General features: G+C 47.0%; 1 protein-coding gene across 1 annotated transcript in view; it reads right to left on the reverse strand.

Annotated features, from left to right (window-relative positions):
* Positions 1-9,918: 9,918 nt before the first annotated feature.
* Positions 9,919-24,989, reverse strand: part of LOC132079896 (gamma-aminobutyric acid receptor subunit gamma-4) — a 43,197-nt gene continuing 28,126 nt past the window's right edge. Inside the window, exons 4-9 of the mRNA XM_059482764.1 lie at positions 24,404-24,624; positions 23,910-23,992; positions 22,235-22,372; positions 20,641-20,793; positions 16,378-16,580; positions 9,919-15,319 (exon numbers count right to left, since the gene is read on the reverse strand). Coding sequence (XP_059338747.1) covers positions 15,026-15,319; positions 16,378-16,580; positions 20,641-20,793; positions 22,235-22,372; positions 23,910-23,992; positions 24,404-24,624 — 1,092 coding nt within the window. The 3' untranslated portion in view covers positions 9,919-15,025. The remainder of the gene's footprint in view (positions 15,320-16,377; positions 16,581-20,640; positions 20,794-22,234; positions 22,373-23,909; positions 23,993-24,403; positions 24,625-24,989) is intronic.

The raw sequence follows: 24,989 nt of genomic DNA on the forward strand, positions 1-24,989 counted from the left end.
TATTTTTAATTTAATAATTAGTTACTCAAAGTTTGCAATGTGGACTTTTTGGTTTAATTACAAAATATTACTGAAAATTATGAAGAAGGTGAAGAGGAAGGATTGGTTACTGCTTTAAGACTTTTATTTAAGTTTTATATATATTATTATATTCTAAAACTAAGATTTAGGTGTTTATTATTTTTTATTTATTTTATAAGTTGTGAGTTTTATAGTATTTTACTAATAAGTTATAAAATGGTTTACTATTTTTATCAGTTTTTTAAAGGTTAAATTATTTAAGAAATTATACTTAAATTATATTTATTTGTAATTTAATAATTAATTACTTAAAGTTTGTCATATGGACTTTTTTGTTTAATCACAAAAAATTACTTAAACTTATGAAGAAGACTGTGAAGAGGAAGGATCAGTTACTGCTTTAAAACTTTTATTTTAGTTTTATATATATGATTATACTCTAAAACGTTAAACTTTGAATTTTCTACTTTGTGATATTACACACTTCTAATTAACTACACACTTGTAATCTTAGTGTTATTCATTAAGTTTGGAAGTTTTCTCTATGGCTTTAGGTTAAATGTAGTGTTTCATTGGGAGTTAGAGTTTGTTAGCATAGAAAGTCTAAAATTCTCAACACCCAGAACTCCAACATCACAGAACTGACATGGTCATTTCCAAATTACAGCTGGCAAAGGCAGCACAGAGACGTGGGAGGTGTAACCAGGAGCACAGCACTGATCAGCTCTTGGGCCAAGCATGGAGAAATCCTTTTCCAAGCTGTGCCCATGCCCGGGGTTTTCCCTCTCAGAGCCCCTCTTGGACATGCTTTGGTGTGAAAACCCCCCTGAGGATCCCCTGATGTGGAGACCCCTAATTAGTTCTGTGCCAGGATTGAGAGATGAACAGACTTTGGGTTTTTTCAGTCTTCAGGTTGTTGTTTATTTTTTTCTCTTATCAACACTGTCTGCACACCAGACTTAGCGCACAAAGAGAGAGGCACCAAGAAGTCACAAGACGCACAGATTTAAGGTCTTTTAAAATTATTTTGTCCAACTAACTCTTAGAACTAATTTTATTTCTACCTTTCTACCAATAATTAATTATTTGTCTGTTCACACAACATCTGCATTGGGGCTCTTTCTAACAATCCCTCTGTGCCACCAGCACTGCAGAAAATGGAGCAGATGAAGAGCAAGAAGGAGATCAGACAACACCCAAAATCCTCCATCTTGTCTCCCAAAACTCACCCTGTGATGAACTACACCACTATCTATTTCACACACTCGTATATTCCAATTAATTCCAAAGCCTTGGAAGCTTTCTCCATGGGTGAAGGTTAAAAGCAGTTCTCCTGGGGGTCAGGACTTCTCAGAGAAACATTCCCCATGCCTTGGGTTCCAACACTTTGGGAGCAATGGGGCCAGGGTACCTGTTGCCGATTCCTCGACTTCTGGATCCCAGGCTGGGCCCTCCCTGGTGGCTCCCCTGTCTGGGGAGACCCTCCTGGAGTGGTTTTGTGTCAGGAAAGGAGTTGCACTGGATTTTTTTGGTCTTAACATTCTTGTTTATTATTACCTTATCTAGAGTTTTGCATGCTACCCACACCAGGCTCAGCATGCTGGAAAAGCACCTCAAAAATGGCCAACAATCTCTTGTTCCAAGGTATTTTAAAGCTAAACTGACACCTGGATTATTTCTCCTTTTAACCCAATAACTGATCCCAAAGAACTGCAATGGGGACTTTTCTGCCCAATTACAAAATGCCACCCAGACCCATGGAGAAGGAGGAAGAAGAAGCATGAAGAAGAAACCCAGGACAACACCCTGTGCCCTCCAACTTGCTTCCATCCACAACACATTAAAAATCCCAAAACCTCAATTTCTCACCAAGTGATTCACCTACACTGCTCTCTATAATCTATTTCACACTTTTGTGGATTCCAGTCTATCTTGCAGTCTAGGAAACTTTCTCCATGGATGAGGGTCAGAGTCAGTGCAGGGCACCCCAGAGCAGACACAGAAATATTCCCCGTGTGCCCTGGGTTTGCACACAATGGTATCATGGTTAAATCAAGCTACCAATTTCAGCTTTGAAGATGTTTGTTCTGATGTTTGCCTGAACACTGGGCAGCTGTCCCTCCCACAAGTGGCTCCAGAAGGAAACTGCTGTCCACAGTTCCTGTGCCAGAATCATCCCTCCCTCCCTCCCTCCCTCCCTCCCTCCCTCCCTCCCTCCCTCCCTCCCTCCCTCCCTTCTGTCCCTTCTCCCTCCCCTCCCCTCCACTCCAGTGGATCATTAGCAGCAGTGGCACAGTTTGCTCTGTGTGCAGCCACAGTTGTAGCTTGGTTCCAGCTGACAGGCTTATATGACCTCATATCTATCAAACCTGATCTTAAAACATTCATTTGAAAAGCTCACATGGACATAAAGCCCAGAGTTCAAAAGTTGCAAGTTTTCAGACACAGGGGAGGGGAAAAATAGCTGTGAGGTTTTAGGTTAAAAGGCAGAAACATTGGGCTGTGGCTTTGCAGACGTGATTTCCATGCTGCCACCATCAGTGGTGGGGACAGTTCAGCACCTCTGCTGCCACCATCCTCCTTACAAGCCCCTAAGCATGGCTCAAAGTAATGAGAATTAAGGATGTGAAAAATTTCTGGAAGAGCTAAGAAAAGACAATCAGGGCTAGTGTGCTGACAGTGAGGGAAAAGGCTGAAAGTGACAGGGGGCTATGGACTGGGTGGTTGAAATTTGTGAAAAACGCCAATCACTTGTTTTTAAAATTTTAAAAGTTTAATAGTAATACAATTGTTATAAAAATAGTAATACAATTAGAGTACTAATGATTTGGACAATTGTAATTAGGACAATATGAGACAATAGAGACAAAGAGTTATGGACAGTCTGGGTACCTCTTTCTGGGCAAAATAAGCCTGAAAAGGACCCACGTTAACAGAGGATCAACCCTTAAAAACAATAACCTGTTGCATATTCATACACCTCATACATGATGCATAAATTCCATTCAAACACAGGATTCTGTCTGGTCAGTGTCAACTTCTTCCTCTGAATCCTAACAGTGCCTTCGAGGCGGGAAGAAGTTTGCTTCTTCTGATAAGAGAGCAATAAATTCTCTTTCTCTGCAAGATTTGGGTATCCTGTGGCTGCCATCTCACTGTGAGTCCTTTCTTTAAAACAGCATAGTTTCTATTTTAACATTATGTTATAACCTAAAACTGTATTTAACAGACTACTTAAGAGAATTAATACAGCATTACTTTCTAACACAACACATATAATATTTATTTTAATATTTGCAAAAAGCCAATCATAAAATTCATGCATTTCCCACAAAATTCCACTTTCCAGAAGAATTAAGGCAAATCAAGTCTTCTGGCTGAAGATGTGGCTGCTTTAATAATTAGAAAGAGGAGCTAAGACAAGGAGGATTGCTCAGGCCTATAGGCAGCAGTGCTGTGAGTGGTTGCTGTCCCAGCCCTGTTTATTTGAGAGCATCTCTGCAGATACCAGCAGGAATTTATCATTGACCAGGTGTGGTGGAGCCTTCTGCCCCTAACCAAAGGCACTGGAATTAAGGAAAATAAATGCCAGGTATTTCTCCTGGCCTTCCTGAATCCCCGAGGTGCCTGGAGCAGGCTGTCCTGCCCTGTGGTGGATGCTGTGTGCTGCTCCTCACCTGGGAGCAGGCACTGAGCTCTCCGCAGCCCCGGGAACAGATGGCTCCCCTGACAAATGCACCCTTTCCCGCACTCCCCTGCTCCTTTCCTCTGCAAATTGAGGCCTTAAAAAGGATTGATGGTGCTAACAACAACCTCATCTAGGAGGACTTTGGGAGGGATTAATGAGGAGTCGCTGGGGAAAGGTTTAATGGTGCAAAGAGATCAGCAGTCTCAAGCCAGTTTATTAATCAGCTCAGGCCATTACCACTTAAAGGCTCAGCCTGGGAGGAGGAGGAGGAGGAGGAGGTGAGGGGTGGCACTGATCCATCTCTGCAGAGAAACACCAGAGAATGTGAGGAGATCCCTGGAACCCAGTGCACAAACTCACTGGTCTTTATTTGGGGTGGACTGGGGTTTAGCAAGGAAACGCAAAGAGGGAAGGGGAGTGATGGCCTTGCTTAATTTATTTCTGATAACTGGAGTGATGGCCTTGCTTCATTTATTTCTGATAACTGCACCCATCTCATGCTCCTGAGCAAGCCCAGGGCCTTCCAGCCAGCTCTGTCTCCACACACCCCTAGATTCTGTTCTGTGACCTGGCCAGTTGAGGACCACTGTGGTGAGAGGAAATTTCTTTCTAACACCTTGTTCAGAGATCATTTTTTTCTGCCCTGGAGCGTGAAAACTGAGGTTCTTATTATTTTTATCACAGCAAGTCAAAGTGCAGAAGCTATTCTTATTCATATAAATGTCTAATCCTACTCTGATTCCTTCTGAGCTGTTGCATTTGCCTTGATTACTTTTTCCAGTTTTAGCTAAGATAAAATTTGCACTAGAATAATCTGCCCATGCAATAAGCCATCCCTGAGATAAGGAGATGAGGAGATGAGGGTCCTGCCAGGGACCCTCTCCCATTTCAGGGTGCAGGAAGAGCTTGGCTGTGTCCTGGCTGCCCTGGATTGTATGGTGGAAAAGCAAAGTGCCTCTGTCTATTTATTTCCTCTTCACTTGAGACCCCTTGGGGGTCATCTGAGTGCAGTATGGCTGTAATGTCATTTTCTGGGGCCCAGTGAGGGAGAGCAGCAGGATTTCTGGGGAAGGAGACCAATTTTCACCTGTCACCATGCAGTGGGACCGTGTAGGGCCAGGCTGGGTCTGGGAAGTGTCACAGCAAGCTGCTGTGGGTGGCCTGGGGTCAGGAGGCTTTTTAGTTGCTTGAAAGTGAGGTCCTTGTGCTTTATCCTCACAGAGGCTGTTTTAGGCCACCAACAAAGAGCCTGGTCTTCTGAGGAGAGCTCTGGCTTTGCTCTAGAAGCTGATCACAGTGAGAAGTTGTTTCTGTTCCGATGCATTTTTAGGTGGCTGAAAATCTATATTATTTTTGGAATTTTTTTTCTTTCTTTTTTTTTCATTTTCCTCTCTGTGCTTGCTCCATCCAAAGTCATGAACTACATGTGAGGTCAGGTGACTCACCTGAGTTAAAACCTCTTCTGCTTTTGGAGTAAAACCCCTTCTAAAGTCACATCCTGCTTTTCTCCCTTCTTCCTGCAAACTCATGGATCAGCCAAATGGATTTCTGCTCCCTTGGGACACTGCTCCTGGAGAGCCTGGACCCCTGGCTGGCCCAGAATGGTAAAAACCAGCATGGTCCATACACTCCAGAGCTCCAGGACGTCAGGTCTCTCTTCCTGGCTCGGTATTTTCAAGAGTCAGCAGAAATACCAACCCCCCTGGAGAGGAGATGGGACAATCAGCAGGTGAAAGAGGTCTTGGTGTCAAAAAGTGTTTCTGTGTGTGGATGTGGCTTGGGGAACAAACAGGGTGAGCAGCCTCCTGTGTGCTGGGATGGTTTTTGCACATCACTTAGTACAGATTTTCCAGTTTGCAAGGGCAGCAGCCTCAGTGCAGGGAGTCACAGAGCAGAAAGGAGGTGGCAGACACACCAGGGATGAGCTGAGTTCATGGTGTTCCCTTCCTACACCTCCCTTCTCTCCATCCCCCTTTTCACAGGTGGGATGGTGTTTGTGGACCCAGTTTCCTGCACTTTTGGATTCCAAGAGTTCCAAGTTAGCTATTTCTATTGCTTTAACTAATGAAAGATGGGGATGGTTTCAGCCTGCCAAGTTTTCCCCTAATAGATACAAATACATTGGTAGTGAATTTGAATTCAGGTCCTAAACACTGCAGGAATGTTGGCCACCTATAGGTCCACAAGGCATGGTGACCCTATCACCCCTAAACCCAGCAACATTTATTAATGGCTTATCTAAAGTCTCTGGAGCAAACATTTCAGTCCCTTCAGCCAGGGAGAAGTGGGTTATTTTGTGAATATCAATGCAGATCAAATAGAAAGTATCTCAAGGACAAATGCATTTGTTCTGAAAATTTGGCCAAAGAAATCAGAAATGGTTCTTTAAAATACAGCAGCCTAGAGCAAGTTTTTATCTTTCTTTTTGAGCAGTGAAAGTTGATGATCAAGCTATAATTTGAAATATGTGGAAGGATACAGCAAAACCAATGCCACTGAAATTGCCTTGCAGTTTGAACACAGGGATCTGAGGATTTGACAAAAGCATTTTCTTTGTTCTACAGACATGAGACCATTTTCCTTCCTTTTATGTGCAGCACCCCTGGATTGTTGTGCACTGATCACAACAGCTCTGGTGCTCTCTTTGATTAATCCATTTGTTTGGGTTTGTTTCTTTTGTTGGTTGGGTGTTCCTTTTTTTGGGGATGGTGGGTGGGTAAGATCTTACTGGGCATGGTGGTAAAGGGACATTGAATTTATGTCATAGATTTGGCATAACTGGGCCATCAATCTCAGCAGAGCATGTACAGGATGTCTGAAATAGAGACACAAAGATCCAACTGCTGCTTTCTTCCTTCTCTTATGTGAAATGAAAGCTAAAAAAGAGCGGGAATGGTACCTTCTGGTTCCAGGCTTCATGGAGCAATCCTGGGGCTATTAGCAGTGCTGAAAAGGGAGAGGGGAAGGAGGGAAGATGATGACTCACAAGAAGTTTCCCTGTCTGTTATGATTTTGCTTCATTTTGTGTTCTCTGGATGACTTAGGGAGAGACGCCGCTCCCTCATCTCTAATTTGCTGCCAGATTAATACATTGAGAGGCAGGATATTGAGAAGTCATGGGAAACTAATGAGAAATGCCTGAATGAATTCAGCATGTTCTAACACTCGGCTGTTAGGCTTTAATATCCCAGTGGTGCTGGGCAGAGGGGGCACAGGGGCTGTGCAGCTCCTTTTGCTTTTGGGTTCAGTGCCAAAATGCAACAAGGAATAATGGTTTTAAACTCAAAGATGGTGAGTTCAGACTAGACACATGGATAATTTTTTTTAATAATTAGAGTGGTGAAAACCTGGTATAGGTTGCTCAGGTAGAAGCCCCATCTCTGAGAACATCCAGGGTCAGGTTCTGAGGCTCTGAGCAACCTGATATAGATGGACATTTCCCTGCTCATTGCAGGGAGGTTAGACTAGATTGAATTGAAAGATTCTTCCTAACCCAAACTATTCTTCAGTTCTGTGTTTCTACCTTTTTGGTCAGTGTGTGATCTTACTCAGACATCCAGTCACCTAGAATTGTTATCATACCTGTTATTTTGAGGTGTGACAGTTCTGGCTGACTAAAAATCTTTACTACAGCTTTTCCTTCTCACACATTGTCCTGACTTCCTTCCCTGAGCTCCTGATCTCTGCTGGATGCTGGGGGGGCCTGGCTGTGACAGAAGGTGAAGGATGTTCCTCATGGAATTTCCTCATGGCAAGGACCACAGCAGACACTGAGCATTTTCAAGGTGCTGACTGTAGACTCTTGGGCAGGGATTCCTTGTCTTTCTGGCCTGGTGGGGTTCTGCTGCTATATATATATTCTTTGAGGTTATTGGGATTTTCTGTGGCTAGAATGGGAGGAGACTATAGGCCCCTTTCTGCCTTAAAATGCCTTAAAATTCTGCCTTTCAGAGCTGCCTGAACCTGGCCCAGCAGTCAATATGGCAAAGGACTTTTTCCTTTCTGATCTTGAAAACCAGATTGCAGTGTGAAGGACTGAATTGCTGCCATGGGTATTTTTTGACCAGACCTAAAGTTATTTCTCCAGGAAGAGTGATCTATACCAGGAAACTTGTACTCCAGTCCCAGATGGGCAGCTCTGCCTGCAGCTCATCTCTGATTCAGGTAGTGTTTTACCCTGAGGAGGTGAAAGCACCCAGAGAAGCAGAATAAAGCTAGGGAGACATCTGTGTTTCACCACATATTTGGCAAGGGGAGGTGGCAGCAAAAGTTCCCGAGGAGGTTTGTCAGGGTCAGTAACACTCCAGAGATGCAAATCAGCCCAATGGCAGCCTGGCAGTGACTCAACCTCTCCCTGCAGCCTTATTTTTGCCCATGTGTGTGATACAGGCTGCTGCAAAGATGGGTTTCATTTTTACAGACTTATCACCTTCCTTGGGCCTCTCATGCAGCAGAATGATGAAAGGCAGGAACCTTATGGCAGCTGAATAAAAGTCATATCCCAGGAGCTGTGAAAATGCCCCTGCCTTGTTTTTCCAAGGAGTTCATGAAAGAGCATGGTGACACCTCCTGTCCATGGTGGCTGCTTGCTCTTGGAGCTCTTCAAACATCCATGGCATATGAATCATCCCAAAACCTCACCCAGGGGCACCCAGCATGTGCCCTGTGGGTTTCACACCCTCTGTGGGTTTCACACCCTGTGCAGTTTGTGTTGATGAGATGGGTCTGTGCCTCCTGAGCCCAGCAAAGCGTGGTGTGCACACAGGAAAGGGGCTGCAGAGCCATTCAGCAGCCAGGGTGGGGCCATTCCCTCAAAGATGGCTCTGCCATCTGATTTCCAAGTTGTATGCTGTGCCTTGAGAAGGAGGCAGTCAAGAGCCTTGAGTTCTCTTAGATAAATGGCTCAGCTCAGAGCACTGTGGCTTGATGCTCCTGAAGCTGCTAATCCTAATTAACAGGCTTTTTCTGAGTCCCTTTTATACCACTCCAGCAGCCCAAGTGGGCTTTAAAGGGAATGGAAATTACCCCATGGAGCGTTCTCCCTGGAGATGTTGCTATGCCGATCTGCTCAGAGCAGCTATTGAGGCTTCCCAGCTCCCCTCCATCCTGCATTGTTCTGACTCTCACCGAGGCTCAGATGGTGCCAGGAGTGTGGCTGGGACAGAGAAGGCCCAGACTCTATTATTTACTTTTTCTGGAAGATGTGGGTAGAAGGGGAAAAAACAAGTAGAGAGGGGTAAAATCGTGTCAAGCATCAACAACAAATCAACCTGAAAGACCTGAGAGTCCTTCAGAGAGAAAATTGAGTCAATTTTCTCATGCACAATCCTTAAAAAAAAAAAGAAGAAATAATTTTTTCCTTTTTTTTTTAATTGGAGTTCTGCAGGCAATGATGCATTTCCCCTGGGTTCCTGGGTTTCCAACACGGGGAGCAAGGTGTCTCCTACCCCAGCCCTTCACAGCAGGTACCTCCTGCCCTTCATGGGCTGCCGGAGGTTCTGTTGGGTGATGGGGCCATTTCTCCATGAGGGGAGGCAGGTCCCATCCCATCCCATCCCATCCCATCCCATCCCATCCCATCCCATCCCATCCCATCCCATCCCATCCCATCCCATCCCATCCTATCCAGCAGGAATGTTTGTGTCTCCCTCCTTACTCTGAGACACACAGTTTGGAACATTTTTGGCCACTCTCATTCTCCTTAAATTCAGTCTTCCCAAGGCCTACAAATCTGAGCCATTAAGGGGAAGACAAATTATAATGAATGTATATTAGGAATATAAAAAGTAACGACTTAATATAACTTGCCCTTCTCCCCTTTCCCTCCCCGTTCATGACCTCATGTTTTTAACATTTTGGGAAGTGCTAAATCCTGGAGGGATGCACAGTGTGCCAGGGAGAGGTGGAGGTGCTCCATTTGTGGGCTAGGGCCTCTGCCGCACGGCACCCAGAAAGCAGCACCTTCCCTCCCTGTGCCTCAGTGCTAAATAACAACACCTCCCCTGGCACCCAAAAGTGGGGAAGAAAGGGGGATAAAATGATTAAAAGGTTAAAGTGACACAGATGTGGCTGTGTGGGCCCAGGGACAGGAGGGTGGCTGTTGGGTGAGGCCTCCTCCAGAGCTGGGTTTGTCCTTTGGGTTGTGATTGCTCCAAAAGTCACCAGCATGAATGGAAATAGAGAAAGGCTGAAATAAACTCCACCAAATATTGCTGCCAAAGCCCCTCCACCCCAAGACACTGGGGGAAACATCAGTTATTTTATTTACAATGGCAACAGAGTGAGGGGTACAAGCAAGGCCTTCTCCTGCTTTACAAAGAATGTCTTTGAGTGGCTGAGACTGCTCCTGAGCAGCGCTGACTTGAAGCAACTTCTGCCTTTCTTAAAGCTAAACAACAAACCCAAAAATATCCCAACACCCATCAAAAACATCAGTGACATTTTCCCCTACTTTCCAACAAGATAGTTTTCTCTGGAAATAAATAACTTAACCAGCTCCAGTAACCGCATCAGGAGGGGGCCAGGGCACAATTTTTACCCCTCTTACAAGGTGTAGATAGACAGTGGTAAGGATGGGCAGTGTATAATGTTGTTTATTATGTATATTAAGAAGCATCCAGAAATCTCAGTTAAGGACCAAGCCCCAGAGTGCCAGCCCCTGTACAAACACACAGTAACAGAATCCCTGTCCTGAAGAGCACACAGGCTAAAAATGGTTCCTTATGTGGCATAATTTGGAGGGGAAGAATAGGAATTGGAGGCAGAGAAATGAAAAATCAACCTTCTTCCTGATTTCCTTTTATATTCCAAAGAAAGGCCACAAGACATGAATGCTGAGATCATAATTTCCAGTCCCCATCATTAGGTATGAGGCTAGTAGAGTGATAGAATCACAGAATCACTTAGGTTGGAAAAGACCTTTTATGATCATTGTGTCCAAATGTAAATCTAACACTGCCAAGAGCTCCATTAAACCATCTCCCCAGGTGCCACATCTCCACATCTTTTAAACACCTCCAGGAACAGTGACTCCTCCACTTTCCTGGTCAGCCTGTTCCACAGCCTGACCACCCTTCCAATGAAGAATTTTTCCCCAGTATCCAACCTAGACCTTCCCTGGCACAACTAGAGTATGTTTTCTCTTATGCTGTTTCTTGTTATCTGGGAGAAGTGACCGACCTACCCCTCATCACACCCTCCTGTCAGGGAGCTGTAGAGAGCAATAAGGTCTCTCCTGAGCCTCCTTTTCTCCAGGCTGAGCCCCCACAGCTCCCTCAGCTTCCCCTGTTCTGGATTTGCAAAAGCAGATTGTATTCTACTTGCCATCTGTATGGCAGTCCTCTTCTGTTCAGTGGGCAGTTTGCCTTATCTCTTCCACACCCACTCCTCCCTCGGAGGGGACATCTGCTGATAACAGACTATTGAATGTCACTGCATGGCTGATAAGAACTACAGCAGCCCATTGGGAGATGTGAGCCCAGGGGGAGGAGCCAAGCATTCCTACCTGGATATAATCTGGAGATTCTGGAACACCAGCACAGCTTCTCCACTGGATTGCCCAGAGGAACAGCAGCTGCCTCTCCTCCCACTGGATCTTCAGAGGAAGAATCCATCCTTCTCTACAGGATCCCTGCTCCAGCAGAACCACCCCTGACACTGCAGGAGGGCTGAGCCACAATTCCAATGGGACTGCTGCCAACACCCTGACCCACAGGGTGTCAGGCTGGGTTCTGACTCTGCCAGTGTTGTTCTAGTGTACTGAATTGTTTATTTTATCCTTTTATTTTCGTTCCCTATTAAAGAACTGTTATTTCCTGTTCCCATATTTTTACCTGAGAGCCCCTTAATTTAAAATTTATAGCAATTTGGAGGGAGCGGGTTTACATTCTCCATGTCAGGGGAGGCTCCTGCCTTCCTTAGCAGACTCCTGTCTTTCCAAACCAAGATATCCCCTCATCAGGCTTGTGCTCCAGACCCTCCAAAACTGACCTGAGGAGCTGAGGAGTGGCCTCACCATGCCCAGCAAAGAGGGACAGTCACTGCCCTGGTCCTGCTGCCCTGGGTGTGTTTGTCTTCCATGGCAGGGGTGGGAATGGGACTGGCTGCTCCCTGGGAAGGGGAGGCAGTAGGTGAGGGAAGGGTTTGGTCTGTGTCTAATGCCAGCCCAGGAGGGCACAGAGAGAGAGGGCACTCCCAGGGCCGTGCAGAGCAGGGCAGCTCACAGCTACTGGATGTCTCTGTGCCCTGAGTTCCCTCCTGATAGCTGGAAAAATCCATTCCAGAAGGAAACTGGAGCCTTGCAAAGTCATTCCAAAAGAATGGCAGATTTTTCTTTTTGGCTTTTCTTAGCGTTTCTTTTTTTTTTTTCCCTTTTTTTTGATACTATAGAAAATTAAAAACATGATTGAATTTGTGCATGCCTTTACTTATTGTGCTATGGATGATGGGCACAGACTTCCCTAAGCCAAAAAGCCCCCTCCCTCCTCCTTCCCCAGCCTTAGTAATCAGCTTCCTTGTGCTCCAGCCCACGCTAGACTATTTTCCTCTGTCAAATCCTCCATCATTGGTTCAATTACCTAGGTGTGTGTTGGCTTTATCTTTTTTTGGTGAAATCTTACAATCTTTCAAGTCTACTTTGTCCTCTTAGGTTTTTGCACACCCCGTTTCTCTCCTGGCTGATTTTGTAAAAGGTCTAATTTCAACAAGTTGCTGCTGTCAGGGCTGAGCTCGGTTCTCCAGTGCCCATGACAATCATTTGTGTTCACCAAGAGCTTCGAAGCCACAGCAAATTGCAGCTGTTCGGGCTCTGTCACACAGGGCTGTTAATTTTTCCCTTCGCCACTTTGCTCCCTGTGCTCAGCGCAGCCTCCAGTGCCTGCACACTGTTCAAGGCACCATCCTGTTGGGGAGGGATCTGGTTTGCCACCGGGGCGTCCCCTCCCACACAGCCCCGACAGCTGCCTGCCCAAATGTGAGGACGTGCTTCACTCAGAGCCTGCCGTGTGAGCCACTTCCAATCCAGGATGCTCTTTCCTTTTGGCTCCCCAAAGAGATCACAGGACCCTGTTTAATCCAGCTCCCTGGCGGTGTAGGGCTGAGTCATAGGAGGTTTTTCTGTTGCTACATCTAATAACGCTTTGCTACTGGGAGCAGAACATCATCCAGCTTGGCTGGGAGTCGGCACTGTCACCCAGCAGCTTCCCTTGTCTGCAAGTTGTTTTGATTCTTTTCTTAGACTTCTCCCTCTCTGTGTCTTTCTCTCTAAAACATTAATTTCCTCTAATTAGAGCCTCCTTAACAATTCTTTTTTTTCCCCCCTCTCCTCAGTTAATTTCCTCTAATTAGAACCTCCTTAATAATTCTTTTGCTAAATCAATTTCCTCAGTTAGAACCGCCCGCCACAATTTCTTTCCTCCCTTTCAAAAGCTGTCGGAGTAGCTAAGCAAATTATGCTTCTGAGTAACCTTTATCTCTTCCTTGGTATTTTAAAAGAACTGTAACAGGTTAGACAGGCGCAATTTCCCCTTTCAGAGCTCTGCTGGTCTGACCCCATTAGGTTATACTTAGCTGAGTGTTGTACTATTGTATACTTAATAAGATGCTCTAGCTGTTCATCTGGAACCCAGGTAAGGCTGCATTTGTGAATGAATTAAACATGACACTTCATTATTCAGATCAAATTTAACAGTGTCAAAATCCGTCTTTAAACCAGACCAAATTGCTCTCCAAGAATATATAAAACCTCCTGTCCCTGTTAGCTGTCCTGTGAGCCAGCCTTTCCTAACTTTTCCTCTGCAGCCATGCTGGCTTCCTTTTCCTGACAAGCCTTTTAAGTCCTAATTTTTTTTCTAAAACATGCTGTTTTTTAAAAAAAGATATTTTTGTTTATAATTTACACAGTAAGTAACTATTAACGGCCCACTGCTTCTCACAATCATGCTGTGGGCCACATCAGCAGCTGGTGTAAATGGGGAGGCAGCAAGTTAACACATTATGGACCTTGGGCCTCAGTTTCCTCTTCTTCATTAAGCAGTTTCTCCCCAGCTGAAACTGTGTAATGTACTTCTCCATCTCTTTAAGATGGGACCATCTCACTACGCTTGTCCTTCTTAAAATCCATCAAGGACAACTCACTCCCTTTCCTGATTTTATGAGGAAACAGGCCAAGTGATGATGGCAACTGGGAGGAGCCATCCAGTTAGAGTGAAAACTCTTGTTTTATGCAATTATGAAAAAAAAAAAAAAATAAAGAAGGGAACACATCTGAGCAGCAGGAATACACTGGAAGCTGTGTGTTCCCTTTCCTATACCCCTTCCTCAGGGTGCCACCGAGTACCCAGCACTGATCTGATGGCACCAGCGAGTGTCACTGCCAGGACAGCACTGCCCCTCTGTGATTCACAGCCCAAAGAGAACTACCTCACTACAGGCTCAGGAAGCTTCTTCTGGCCCTCCTCACAAGGACCTCCCCCCTCTTTTGCCTATGCCCAACTGCAGAGCCTGCTCTGAGTCCTGGTCCCACATCAGAAATGTCACCGTGGGCCCTGAAGAGCCTGCTCCAGCAAGGCAGGTGGGCCCTTCCAGCTTGGAAATGCTTTCCATCCCCGTGGGGTGGGAATGAGCAGTGCCTCAGTGGGAGGGTGTCCTGGAGTGATCTGTGAGGAATGAATGCTTCAGAGATGCTCTGCGGGGAGCTGGGGGAGGCTTGCAGCATCTCCATCCTCGTCAGTGCCACCATCAGATGTCTGGGCAGGCCCAGAACGTTTCAGCCAAGCCCAGCTACTGTGGGAGAGCTGCACTGCTGTCCTTGTCCACACTATTTCCTCCTGACCTTTCTGAGCTTCTGGCACCCCACAAAGTCTGCTCTGGTGGAAGTGGTGCAGAAGTCGTAAGATGTATTTTATTTCCTTTGCAGTCTTAATAACTATGCAGAAAACTCCATTTGCCATCGCTTGCCTTGAAATTTCAGAGTAGGACTGGATGGAAAAATGAAATGCATTAAGGGTTTTTTTTTGACAAAATCCCTAATGCTTGAGATGGAAATTTTGGGTAATTTTACAAGGAGTACAATGCTGGTGGTGTTGGAGAGAGGGCTGTCTGGGGAAGGGTAGATTCTCTAAAAAGATATGTTAGAAGGCTAAAAAAAAAAGCTGTTTGGTTCTTCTCAGAAGAGATGAGAGAGCAGGGAGAGGGAATCACCAGGTCGGGGTGCTCAGAATGACAGCTGACTACAGCAGGAGAGATGCTGTTCTCTATGCTCCTCGAGAAGCCCCTCTCGCTGGTGCCCTGCCCGTTCCAGCTGAGCACAAAGGAGGGCTAGAGATACAGATAGGCAATCCAGTAGACGATGTTGAAGAGCAGGAAGGCGGTGGGGAAGAAGACGCGGGAGTAGGAGTCCAGGCGGGATATGTGGATGCGCACCCGCCCCTCCCGCCACATCCCCGTCTGACAGTCCTCGATGCAGCAGAAGAACCGCTCACACTCCTTCCCCTCCAGGCACGGGGAGCCGGGCTCGTCATCCTCATCCTCCTCCATCTCCGGGGGCCAGTGCATGATGTGGTTGATGTTGATGGCGGTGAAGGTCGGCATCACCTGTGCGCCCGCAGGTGGCTGTGGGGGGGACAGGCAGGTTGAACGGGACGAAAAGGCAGCAAAATGTGTCCTGGACATCAATCCCCACCCATCTGGCAACAGATCAGATCACCAAGGGTGCAGTTCAGTGGAGGGGGATGACTGATCATCCCCAGTCTCTGCACCTGGCTGTGAATCACCGCGTTTGGGGAGCTGGCAGCTCCCTGCATGACTGTGAGTGTTCTCCCTGGCACCCCAGGGCACAGCCCTACTCAGCAAAGGTCTGATTGCACTGATTGCCCATCTGTGCCAGTAATAGTCACTGCAGGAACACGACCTGTTCGATCTGTTCTGGCCTCTTCCCTCATTTCCCTGAGCTCAGCTGTCTCTGAAGATACAGCACACAGCCCAGATGTGTCTGCTGGTTGCTGCCTGTTACTGGAGAAAAGCTGTATGTGACTCCTCTTGGCCCATCAGGAGCCTCATGGAACAGCTCTGTCCACCCTGGGATATGAGGATGGGATATCAGGTATATGGGGGATGTGCTGGGAAATAGCCTGGCTCAGAAGAGATATGTCTTTTTCTGTTTCAGTTCTGCCCCAGGGCAGAGGCCTCTTTCAGTTCATGTGCCAGAAGTACCTGCCACGAGCTAGGGCAGATCTCATGATAGAGGATGAGGATGAAGAGAATGATGACCACCATGGGCTCAGTATCCTCACACTCAGGGGAAGACACAAAGAAAAGTCAGTTTCTGCATCTCTGTGACCTGAGATACCTCTATAGAGATCAAACTGATACAGGTGTTTTAAAGTGTCATTTCCATTCAGTCATGTGAGTCATTCTAAACTGTTCTGATGAGCTCTCCAGCAGTTCTGAAGAGGGCACAGCATACCTGGCTCTGACAGGGGCTTCCTTGTTTTAAGGGAGTCTCAGCTGCTTTTTCTGGCTGTGTCTCACCTCTCAGACCCACTGGGTGAACTCAGTATGGGTCAGGCCCTAAACCACATCAGCAGTTTCCAATGCAGGCTCAGAAAGGACATTTTTTAACAGCTTGGGGTTGATAATAGCATCCAGCTCTGCTGGCCCCTGTGACCTACCAGCCTGGCTTTCCTGTGGCTGTGCTCCAGGGGTTTCTTGTTCCCCACCAGGTAGTTGAGCGTTGCGTACTCCATGAGAGCGGCGAAGACGAAGATGAAGCACACGGAGACAAAGAGGTCCATGGCAGTGATGTAGGACACACGGGGCAGGTGCTTGCGGGAGATGGTGCTCAGGGTGGTCATGGTGAGCACAGTCGTGATACCTGAGAGAGAAAACAGCTGGCTGAGTACTGACAGGGAGTACATCTGTCTTCTACACCCCTCAGAACAGCCCCATTTTCTCTCTGCCCTGGTTGTCTGGTCCCATTCTGGCTCTGCTCAGCCAGACTCTGGTCTTGAGGAACCCTCTGACAATGCTCTATGAGAAAGAATGATGTTCAAAACTCAGTATTGTCGCAGACATCTTTTATGAAAATCCTTTCCTTAGGACTTTTTCCTCCTGAGAAGCTGAGAGGTCTCAGGAACAGAATGTAAACAATGGTTATCTGCTGCTGTGGAATGCAACAGGTGCATCTGTGATTGGTCTCATAGAGTTGTTTCTAATTAATGGCCAATCACAGCACACCCGGCTCAGACAGAGAGTCTGGGACAGCTGCCTTTGTTATTCATTCCTTTCTATTCTTAGCTTAGCTAGCCTTCTGAGGAGAACCTTTTCTTCTATTCTTTTAGTACAGTTTTAATGTAATATATGTCATAAAATAATAAATCAAGCCTTCTGAAATATGGAGTCACATCCTCGTCTCTTCCCTCATCTGAAAACCCCTGTGAACACTGTCACACAGTATCACACAGACCATCAGTGTGGACTGGTAAATGAGCAGGAAAATCAGACTCTGCATGAGGCTGGGTAGGTCAGGCAGGGCTTGCCCACACCTCCTGTCCTCCATGTGCCTCAGCACAGCTTCTACAAGGATCCACAATCTTCCCAGGCACGGAGGGGAGGCTGACAGGTCTGTAGCTCCTGGGATCCTCCTTTCTACCCTTTGAAGAAATGGGTGCAACATTTCCCCTTTTCTGGTTACAACCATGACTTTTCAAGTATCCCAGAGAGTGGCTTGGAAACTACATCAGCCATGCACTGGGATGTATCTTGTCAGGTCCCATAGACTTATGGATGTTCAGGTTCTTCAGGTGTCTCAAAGCTGATCTCTTGCAGTGAGAGGGTTTTGCTGCTCCAGTTCCTATCTTGCAGTCCACCCACTGTGGCATGTGGGGAGAGAGGCTGCCAGTGGAGACTGAGGCAAAAAAGTACCCCAGCCTCCTCCTCATCCATTTTTACCAGTTTTCCAGCTGTATTCAACTTGCTTTGACCTTCCTTTTCTGGCTGACAAACCTGGAGAAGCCCGTGTTAGTATCCTCTGCATGCCTAACCCCATCCCTACAACTGGCAGTGTCCCTGTGCTCCTTCCAGGATACCTGGCCCTGCTTCCACTGCCTGTGCATTTCCTTCTCACCCTTTAGTCTGACCAGAAGCTCCTGGCATATCCATGCTGGTCTCTTGCCTTCCTTTCCTGTCTTCTTACACCTGGGGATTGAGAGCCCTTGTGCTCTTTGGAAAATGTCCTGAAAAATCTGCCAGTGCTGTTCTGCTCCCTGCTCATCAGGCTGCCCTGTAGTAGATACCAACCACAAGGTTCCCTTTATTGCCTTGGTCTGATTTCATAAATTTCCAATCTGCTCCTGGCTATTCTTCAGAGACAGCTCTTCACAATCTATCCATCCCTTGATGCAGAGGGCAAGTGTGTAGGAGGTGATAAGGAATTTCTTTTGACATGAGTGGAGCTTGGAATCGTTTTTGCAGGAGCAGCAGCGCTCACGTTTCTGCTTCCAGAGATGAAGTGTCAGGAGCCAACAAAGGATCAGCTACAGGAGCTGGTCCTGTGATCTCATCCACTGATTTTCAGGATGTGGGGAAGAATGAGGAAGTCCACCTGTTTTTCCTTCTCTAGCATCCACCTAAATCCACCTGCCACCCTTTCCTGAGGTCACCTCAGTGGCTCTGGGGTGTCAGAACCCAGAACATCCCTCTGCTGTCCAGGATGGCCAGGACCCCTGCCAGGGGGCTCAGAGACCCTGGCACAGAGCCCAGAACACCTGTGGGTTTGATTATGATCCGTGGAGCAAATTACCAACCTTATATGAAGGTCAGCAAGCCACAACAGTTTAGGTAGAATAATAGTGAAGTTATCACAGAGTGGAAAAGTAGATTTTGGGGTTTCTGGAATGGGGGCTCAGGAGGCAAGATGGAGGGAACTGGGCATGTCCAGCCTTTCTCCTTCTTCTTCTTGGCCTCCATCTTCTGCTGTGATGGTGACACTTACAGATTGGTTTAGAGGAGAAGCTCACTGTCTAACATAGGTGATAGGTATTGGAAGGTAATTGTAAACATTGTACAGGCTGTTTTTAGTATAAAGACATAACACTGCCCTGGGGGCAGGCAGAGTGCCTGTAACTGTCCTGCTGGATGGACCTGGGCAGGACAGGAGAAAGAATTTTATAGATAAGATACAATAAACAACCTTGAGACTGAGAAATGAAGAGCCCTGACTCCTTCTTCAAGCACTGGGCTTGGAAAAGAGACTTTCCAACTCTTCTTGGGGTCACTGTGACAAGGTAAAGATCCTGACACTGGGGGTGAGCATGGCAAAAGATTTTCATGTTTTCCTGCTGTACTTGCAATAGCAGATGTGATGTGACTTCCCACGTTTTTGCAGTGCCAGTGGAACTGGTCCAGTTCACATCTCCCTGATGTAGGCTGGCAGGCTCAAAATGTGCTGGGGATGATTTGTGTAAAGCACAAGAGGGGCTGTGGAGAGAATACATTATTCTTCATGGGCTCTAGTCCTTTCCCATAGAGGGGGGCCCCTCTCCTGGGGAAACCTGCCTTTGTTTTTTGAGACAGTCACTAGAGCCGTGCACATTTTCCTCTTGCTGTTCACTCCTTTACCAGCCACAGACTACAGCACACCCTCACCTTCATTGGGAATGACACCCTCCTCCTCCTCCTCCCTCCAGGAGCACCAAAGTAATTAATTTTGAGAGGGAGGTGGGGAGACATGGCCATCATGGATGGGCTCTGAATAGCTGATGGCCCCTCCTCTCCCCTCCATCCCCAGGCAGGGCTGGGAATGCTGCCTCCAATTAAAGGCAAAGTCAGCAGGGCTGATAGGAAGGACAGCACTGGGAATCACAGCTTGCTGCAAAATGCAGATACAGCCAAAACCTACTGAACACTGCAAAGATGTCCCCAGCACCCATCAGAGCTGCATTCAATCAACAGAAGCGTTTCTCCTGCCTCAAGGAGACACTGCAGTTTGCTAAGAAAATCTCAACAATAGGCAGAGCTGCTGTCACTCCCTGGGTCCTGTGGGGTGACTGACAGAAAAAGGTTTTACCTACAGGGCTCCCAGCTCCTGCCAGAGCCTGGGGCCCTGTGGGTGCAGCCAAGCAACTTTGCCCATTAACCCTACAACCTTCCTGTCAGCAGCCCTGCACAGAAGCCTTGAGAAGTTGTGAGGAATTGTGGAAAATGTGCATGTGACAGAAGCCCTTTGGGCAGCCCTGCAATGCCACAGCTCAGCCCCTTTCTCCCCCTTTTGGTGCATGAGAATTTCCCATTGTCAGCTTGGAAAAGTGTTGCAATGTATTTGCAAGGGTTAGGCACCAGCTAACCTACTTCTGTTATCAAAACCTCAAGAATTTGTCAAGACTATTAGAACAAAAATTGTGCTAAATTAAGAAAGAAGAGGCTGAGAAACCAAATACCAAGACCACAAGAACTAGATAACCGAAGACTAAAACACCTAGATTGTAACCAATCATATACTCCAGGAAATACAAACAGAAAACGAGTGAACAAGAACAAAAGCACCAATAAAAAGTGTGTGCTTAGTAGTTTATAAAATCTAAAAATATATGTATAATGTAAACAATAAACAGCTCCTACTTAATAATATTAATCAATTGTTCAAAAGTCCTAGATCTCCCACAGAAAAGGCTGTGCTTGGGTTTCAGATGAAGCCATAAGAGAAGAGTGAGGTGCTCTCCTGAGATAATCCAGCAGCCCAAACCAGCACAGCTGGAGATTTGGTTGAGCTGTGGAATGTTACACACAGGAAGCTGAAGGAGTGAAATATTCTCTGGTAAGCTCAAAAATGCCAGAAAATGGCAAAGTGCTTCGGGAGGCTTTGTAGTCCAACACTGGCAGTCTGCTTGCCTGGCAGGGTTTGACAAGCATCAGACATGCATCATCCTGTCTCTTACCCAGAGATGTCCTGGCTGGCGTAGAGTCTCTCTTGATCCAGAAGGAAACCCAGGAAAGAACAACAGTCAGGATGCAGGGAATGTAGGTCTGAATGGCAAAGTAACCCATACGTCTGCTTAGGTCAAAAGAAACTGTCATCACCATGTACTCCCCTAGGAAAAAGCAACAGACATTGGCATCACAACACGAGGCTTCCTAGAGCAGAACAATCAGCAAAGTTTCAGAATTTAGGAGTTTCTGATGAGGATTTTTGTTGCTTTAAGTGCCTGTCCATCTGGTTTTGTAGCTGCCCAGACTGTTAACTTCACATGGCTGGCTGAGCAGGTTTGGTGAGTCTCTGGTTTTGTTGGCACTGGATTCTGTGGCTACATGGCTGGCTCTGTAGCTGTCTTTGTGACTAATTTAGGAGCTGACTTTGTGGTTGCCCAACTGGCTGTTTGCCTGGCTGTCCATATGGCCACGAGGCTGCATTCATACTGGCCTGGCTAAGGACAGTGAAAAGCACACAGTCTGGAAAAATTTCAGGGAAGGAGCTGCAGAGAGCATTTATCTTCAGCTGATTGCTGCAAGGGTTTCTTTTCTATAGAAGCTCTTTGGCTGTAACAGGCTGCATGGCCTGGCTTGCTAACGATCTACCTGAGCTGTGACAAAGGAGGTGTCCTTCAATCACTTCCACTGGGACTCTGCTCCTGCCTCTGGAAAAGGCATGTGGTGCTGCACATCCTAATTGCTCATTTGGCAACTTACAGTGGTGGCTCTTCCTTTTTTCTCACAGTGAGTATTGGAAAAAAGCCACCTGACAGCTCTGGGGTTAAGATGGAGCTTGCAAGCAATTACCAAAAAAAAGAGAATTACAAACATCAGAGGGCCACTGGTGCATTCAAGACACTTTCACTTCTTGTCCCAGTCTGTGCTGCCTTTCTACCCTGGCTGCCACTGTTGAGAGCAGCAGCTTCCTGCAGAGTGGGAGAAGCTACTGGCTGCTTCAGAGGGCTGAAAAGTATGAGCTCAGCCCACCTTCAGCAATCCAGAGGCTTCCCTCAGTTGTCTGTGGGAAGGAATGGGGATGTGAGCTATTATGAGGAGGAGGAGGAGGAGGAAGAGCTGAAGGGCTTCCATTATTTAGATACACATTATTTAGTTTCTTCACACATGCAGCCTTGTCCCTGTCTCTTAAAGCACAGTTCAGGTGTTCATCAGCCTGACACGAGTTCACAGAAGGATAGATTGAGGCCTGCAAGTTCTGATTTCTCCAGCCCTGTTCGAATTGTAAGCATCACCCAGAGATTACACAGCATGCACACTCTGCAACAAGAGGGGATTTAAGCTCCCTCTCCTCTCCCTCCTGACCCTTCAGTTAGGGATAGCTTCATTCACACTATAATTGTCACCCCACAGTTCACAGATGTCAGTGGTTCTGGTTTCTCCTTGCACCCTTCATCCCCATCACTTTGCTCCCTCAGGCCAAGCTCCATCTTTTCATTTCTAGGTTTTTCCTCTGACCATGCTGTTGTAACCTCCCTTCCCCACTGCTCTGCCTCCCACCAAAGCCCAGCCCAGTGGTGCTCCATGGGCTGCCTCCCCTTGGCTCACCTGCCCCAGTCCTGAGGACTTCTGAGGTGTTCCTCAGCCCTGTGAAGTCGAACTGGTAGAGCCTCCATGTGCGCTGGTCGGACACCTCGATGGAGTAGCGCCTCCAGCGATAGATGATCTCCTCCCGAGGGTATCCATCTGGGAAAAGCCATCAGACAACACAATGCCACCCATCCCCACCCTGGGTACCACCCTGAATGCAGAAACATGGGCATCTCACCAGAACTGCTCTGCAAACACCCTTCAGCAGGTGTTTCTGGTGCCTTTTGTTTAAAACCCTGAGGCATTCCCACATGGAATGGGAGTAGGGACTGAACCTCCCCTCGTGGGCTGCTTCAGATCCTGGGGATGGGGAAGGCACTGCCAGAAACAGGGCACTGCCAGAAACACAGCCTTTCTAAGGACTGCACTGGATGTGGGTTGGTCCAAGAGGACTCTGCTGGTTTGGGGAAGAACTCGATTGAGGGTGGCAGAGCAATGGAACAGTGTGCTCAGGGAGGTTGTGGAGTGTCCCTCCCACGATTCTGGAGTCAAAACTCGGGATTCAAGCCCCACCTGGCTGCATTCCTGTGTAACCTGCTCTAGGTGATGCTGCCTGCCAGTGAGGCTGTTCCAGAAGATCTCCAAAGGCCCCTTCCAGCCCTGACTCTTCTGCGATTCTGTGACTACACCAGCCTGAAATCTTTAAGGGTTTTATCTCCCTGGGGCAGCTGGCACCTCATGAGTGCCATCCCAGCCATGAGTATACCAGGAATACAAAGCTGCCAGCATGGCTCTGGCTGCTCTGTGTGCTCCCTGGGAACTGATCTATGGAAAAGAAGGGATGCACTCTCCATGGAGAAGAAAACCTGGCCCTGCAGGCTGCAGCACAGCTTCTCCTGCCTCTGGCTTTCTTGATAAAGAAGCAAGCCTGCAGTGAAGCTGGGACCTAGGAGAAAGTCCCTGGGAGGAGGATGGAGTAAGAGCTTGGCAGCTAACTAACAGTGTGTTTCTAATTATCAAGCATGTACGGCATGCAGCACTAATTAGCAAAGATGAGGGGTGGTGGGAGATGAAGGGATGAGATCTCCTCAGCATGCTGCCTCCCTCTGAAGCACCTCAGAGCTCTGAGTTGCATCTCTTCAGTGGCAGGGGAAGCAGGAGAACCCGAGCTCAGATGATTAAATCACATTTCACACCCACGCACAAGGAGGACAGGGATCTCTTGGTGCAGAAAGGCTCCCTGCAAAATTAACATCAGAAGCCTTCTCTGCTGAAGAGTCTGGATGAGTAGTGACTGAGAGGAGAGGTCTGAGTAACCCTCCTTTGGAGCAGAACGTTTCCAGACCTCACTCAGGGAGCGGGAGAAGATGCAAGGCAGGATGGTGCCATTTGTCCACCAAAATACATCCATGTTCTGTCTGGAGTGACCAGAAGGTTAGTGAAATAATCTCCTCCAACCATCCACCCAAATTAAGGAGAAATTCAGAAATGTTGTGAATCTGTCCCTGATGATCTCTGCCAGCCCAGGAGTAGAAGGATGCTTCAGGCCATGAAGGGTAATGGCTCAAGAAGGGTGCCATAGAAATTAGGTGAAAAAATGTAGCTAAAAGGGAGGGTGGCTTCCCCAGAAAAGAAACCTCCACTGAGGTTTCTGCTTGCCTTCTAAAGCTATCTTTGAAATATGTATACTCACAACTGGAAAAAACCAAAGGGCAGGAGTGAGTGTCCATTGGGAAATTCTGCAGCTGGAGCAGACATTCAGCCTCGATTGTCAGCCTGAGACAGGGGGAGAGAGAGAAAGAGATTTTGAGCTGGTGAAGATGGTTTGATTCCAGCACCTAAATGTGACAGAGGCATTCTCACTTCCTTGAGAGCTAATTTGCTGAAGATCAGCCTGTTTGCGGGAACATTCCAAACCAAAAATACATGTTTGGATATTTTCAAGGTGAGGAAAAACATGTAAATTCCACCTTCAAAAAGCCCTTCTGTTTAGTCAACTTTTCAGATCCGTTTATGAAAGTGAGAAGTTATGGGAACAAAGAGCCAAATTCTCTTTTTATTTATCTATCAAACATCTATTAACAGAATAAAACAGCTGGACTGACCAAGTCAACATTTTAAAGTATTTTAGTTTAGGGAACCACTTGACCATCTCTTTGTCATCAGACCAGAGGCTGCTGGATGTACCTGAGAGTGTAGAGCACTTTTCCATCATTCCAGATGCGGAGGAGCTGATTGGGAGTGGTTATCCAGTGGGAATCAGCCCGTTTGGAGTTCCTGAAGAAGGTGTCAGGGATCCAGATGCGGCTCACCATGTTGGTGTTCAGGGTCAGAGCCTTGAGCGTGCTGTTGAACCGCAGGCGCCGGTCGTACCACGTCTGGGCAAAGAAGATGTCAATGGTGTATTCCTGGGGAGGACAGGGGAGAATGGGATGTTCTGAGAGGAATTCAGGCCAAGCAGAGCCTGCTCCTCTGCTCTGCAGGCAGAACATTGATTTTCCCAGTCTGGGAGCAGGTGCTGGTGGCCTCTGACACCTTTCCAGGCTCACCAGTAGCTCACAGCCACGACATCCATGGTGTAGCCCCACATTTCTGTTCACAGAGAAAAGCAAGGCACAATTCTTCCCAAGAATTTTCTGGGATTCACATTCTCTGAACCTCAGAGAAAGAAAACAGAATTCTTATCATTTGCTGTGCCTGTGTTTGTGCCAAAGCAGAATACAATGTGGAGATTGTTTACCCAGAGTGATGGTGTTTTGTTTCCTTGGCCTGT

Source organism: Ammospiza nelsoni, chromosome 15 (assembly GCF_027579445.1).
Source record: "Ammospiza nelsoni isolate bAmmNel1 chromosome 15, bAmmNel1.pri, whole genome shotgun sequence".
In the NCBI taxonomy this organism is placed as follows: Eukaryota; Metazoa; Chordata; class Aves; order Passeriformes; family Passerellidae; genus Ammospiza; species Ammospiza nelsoni.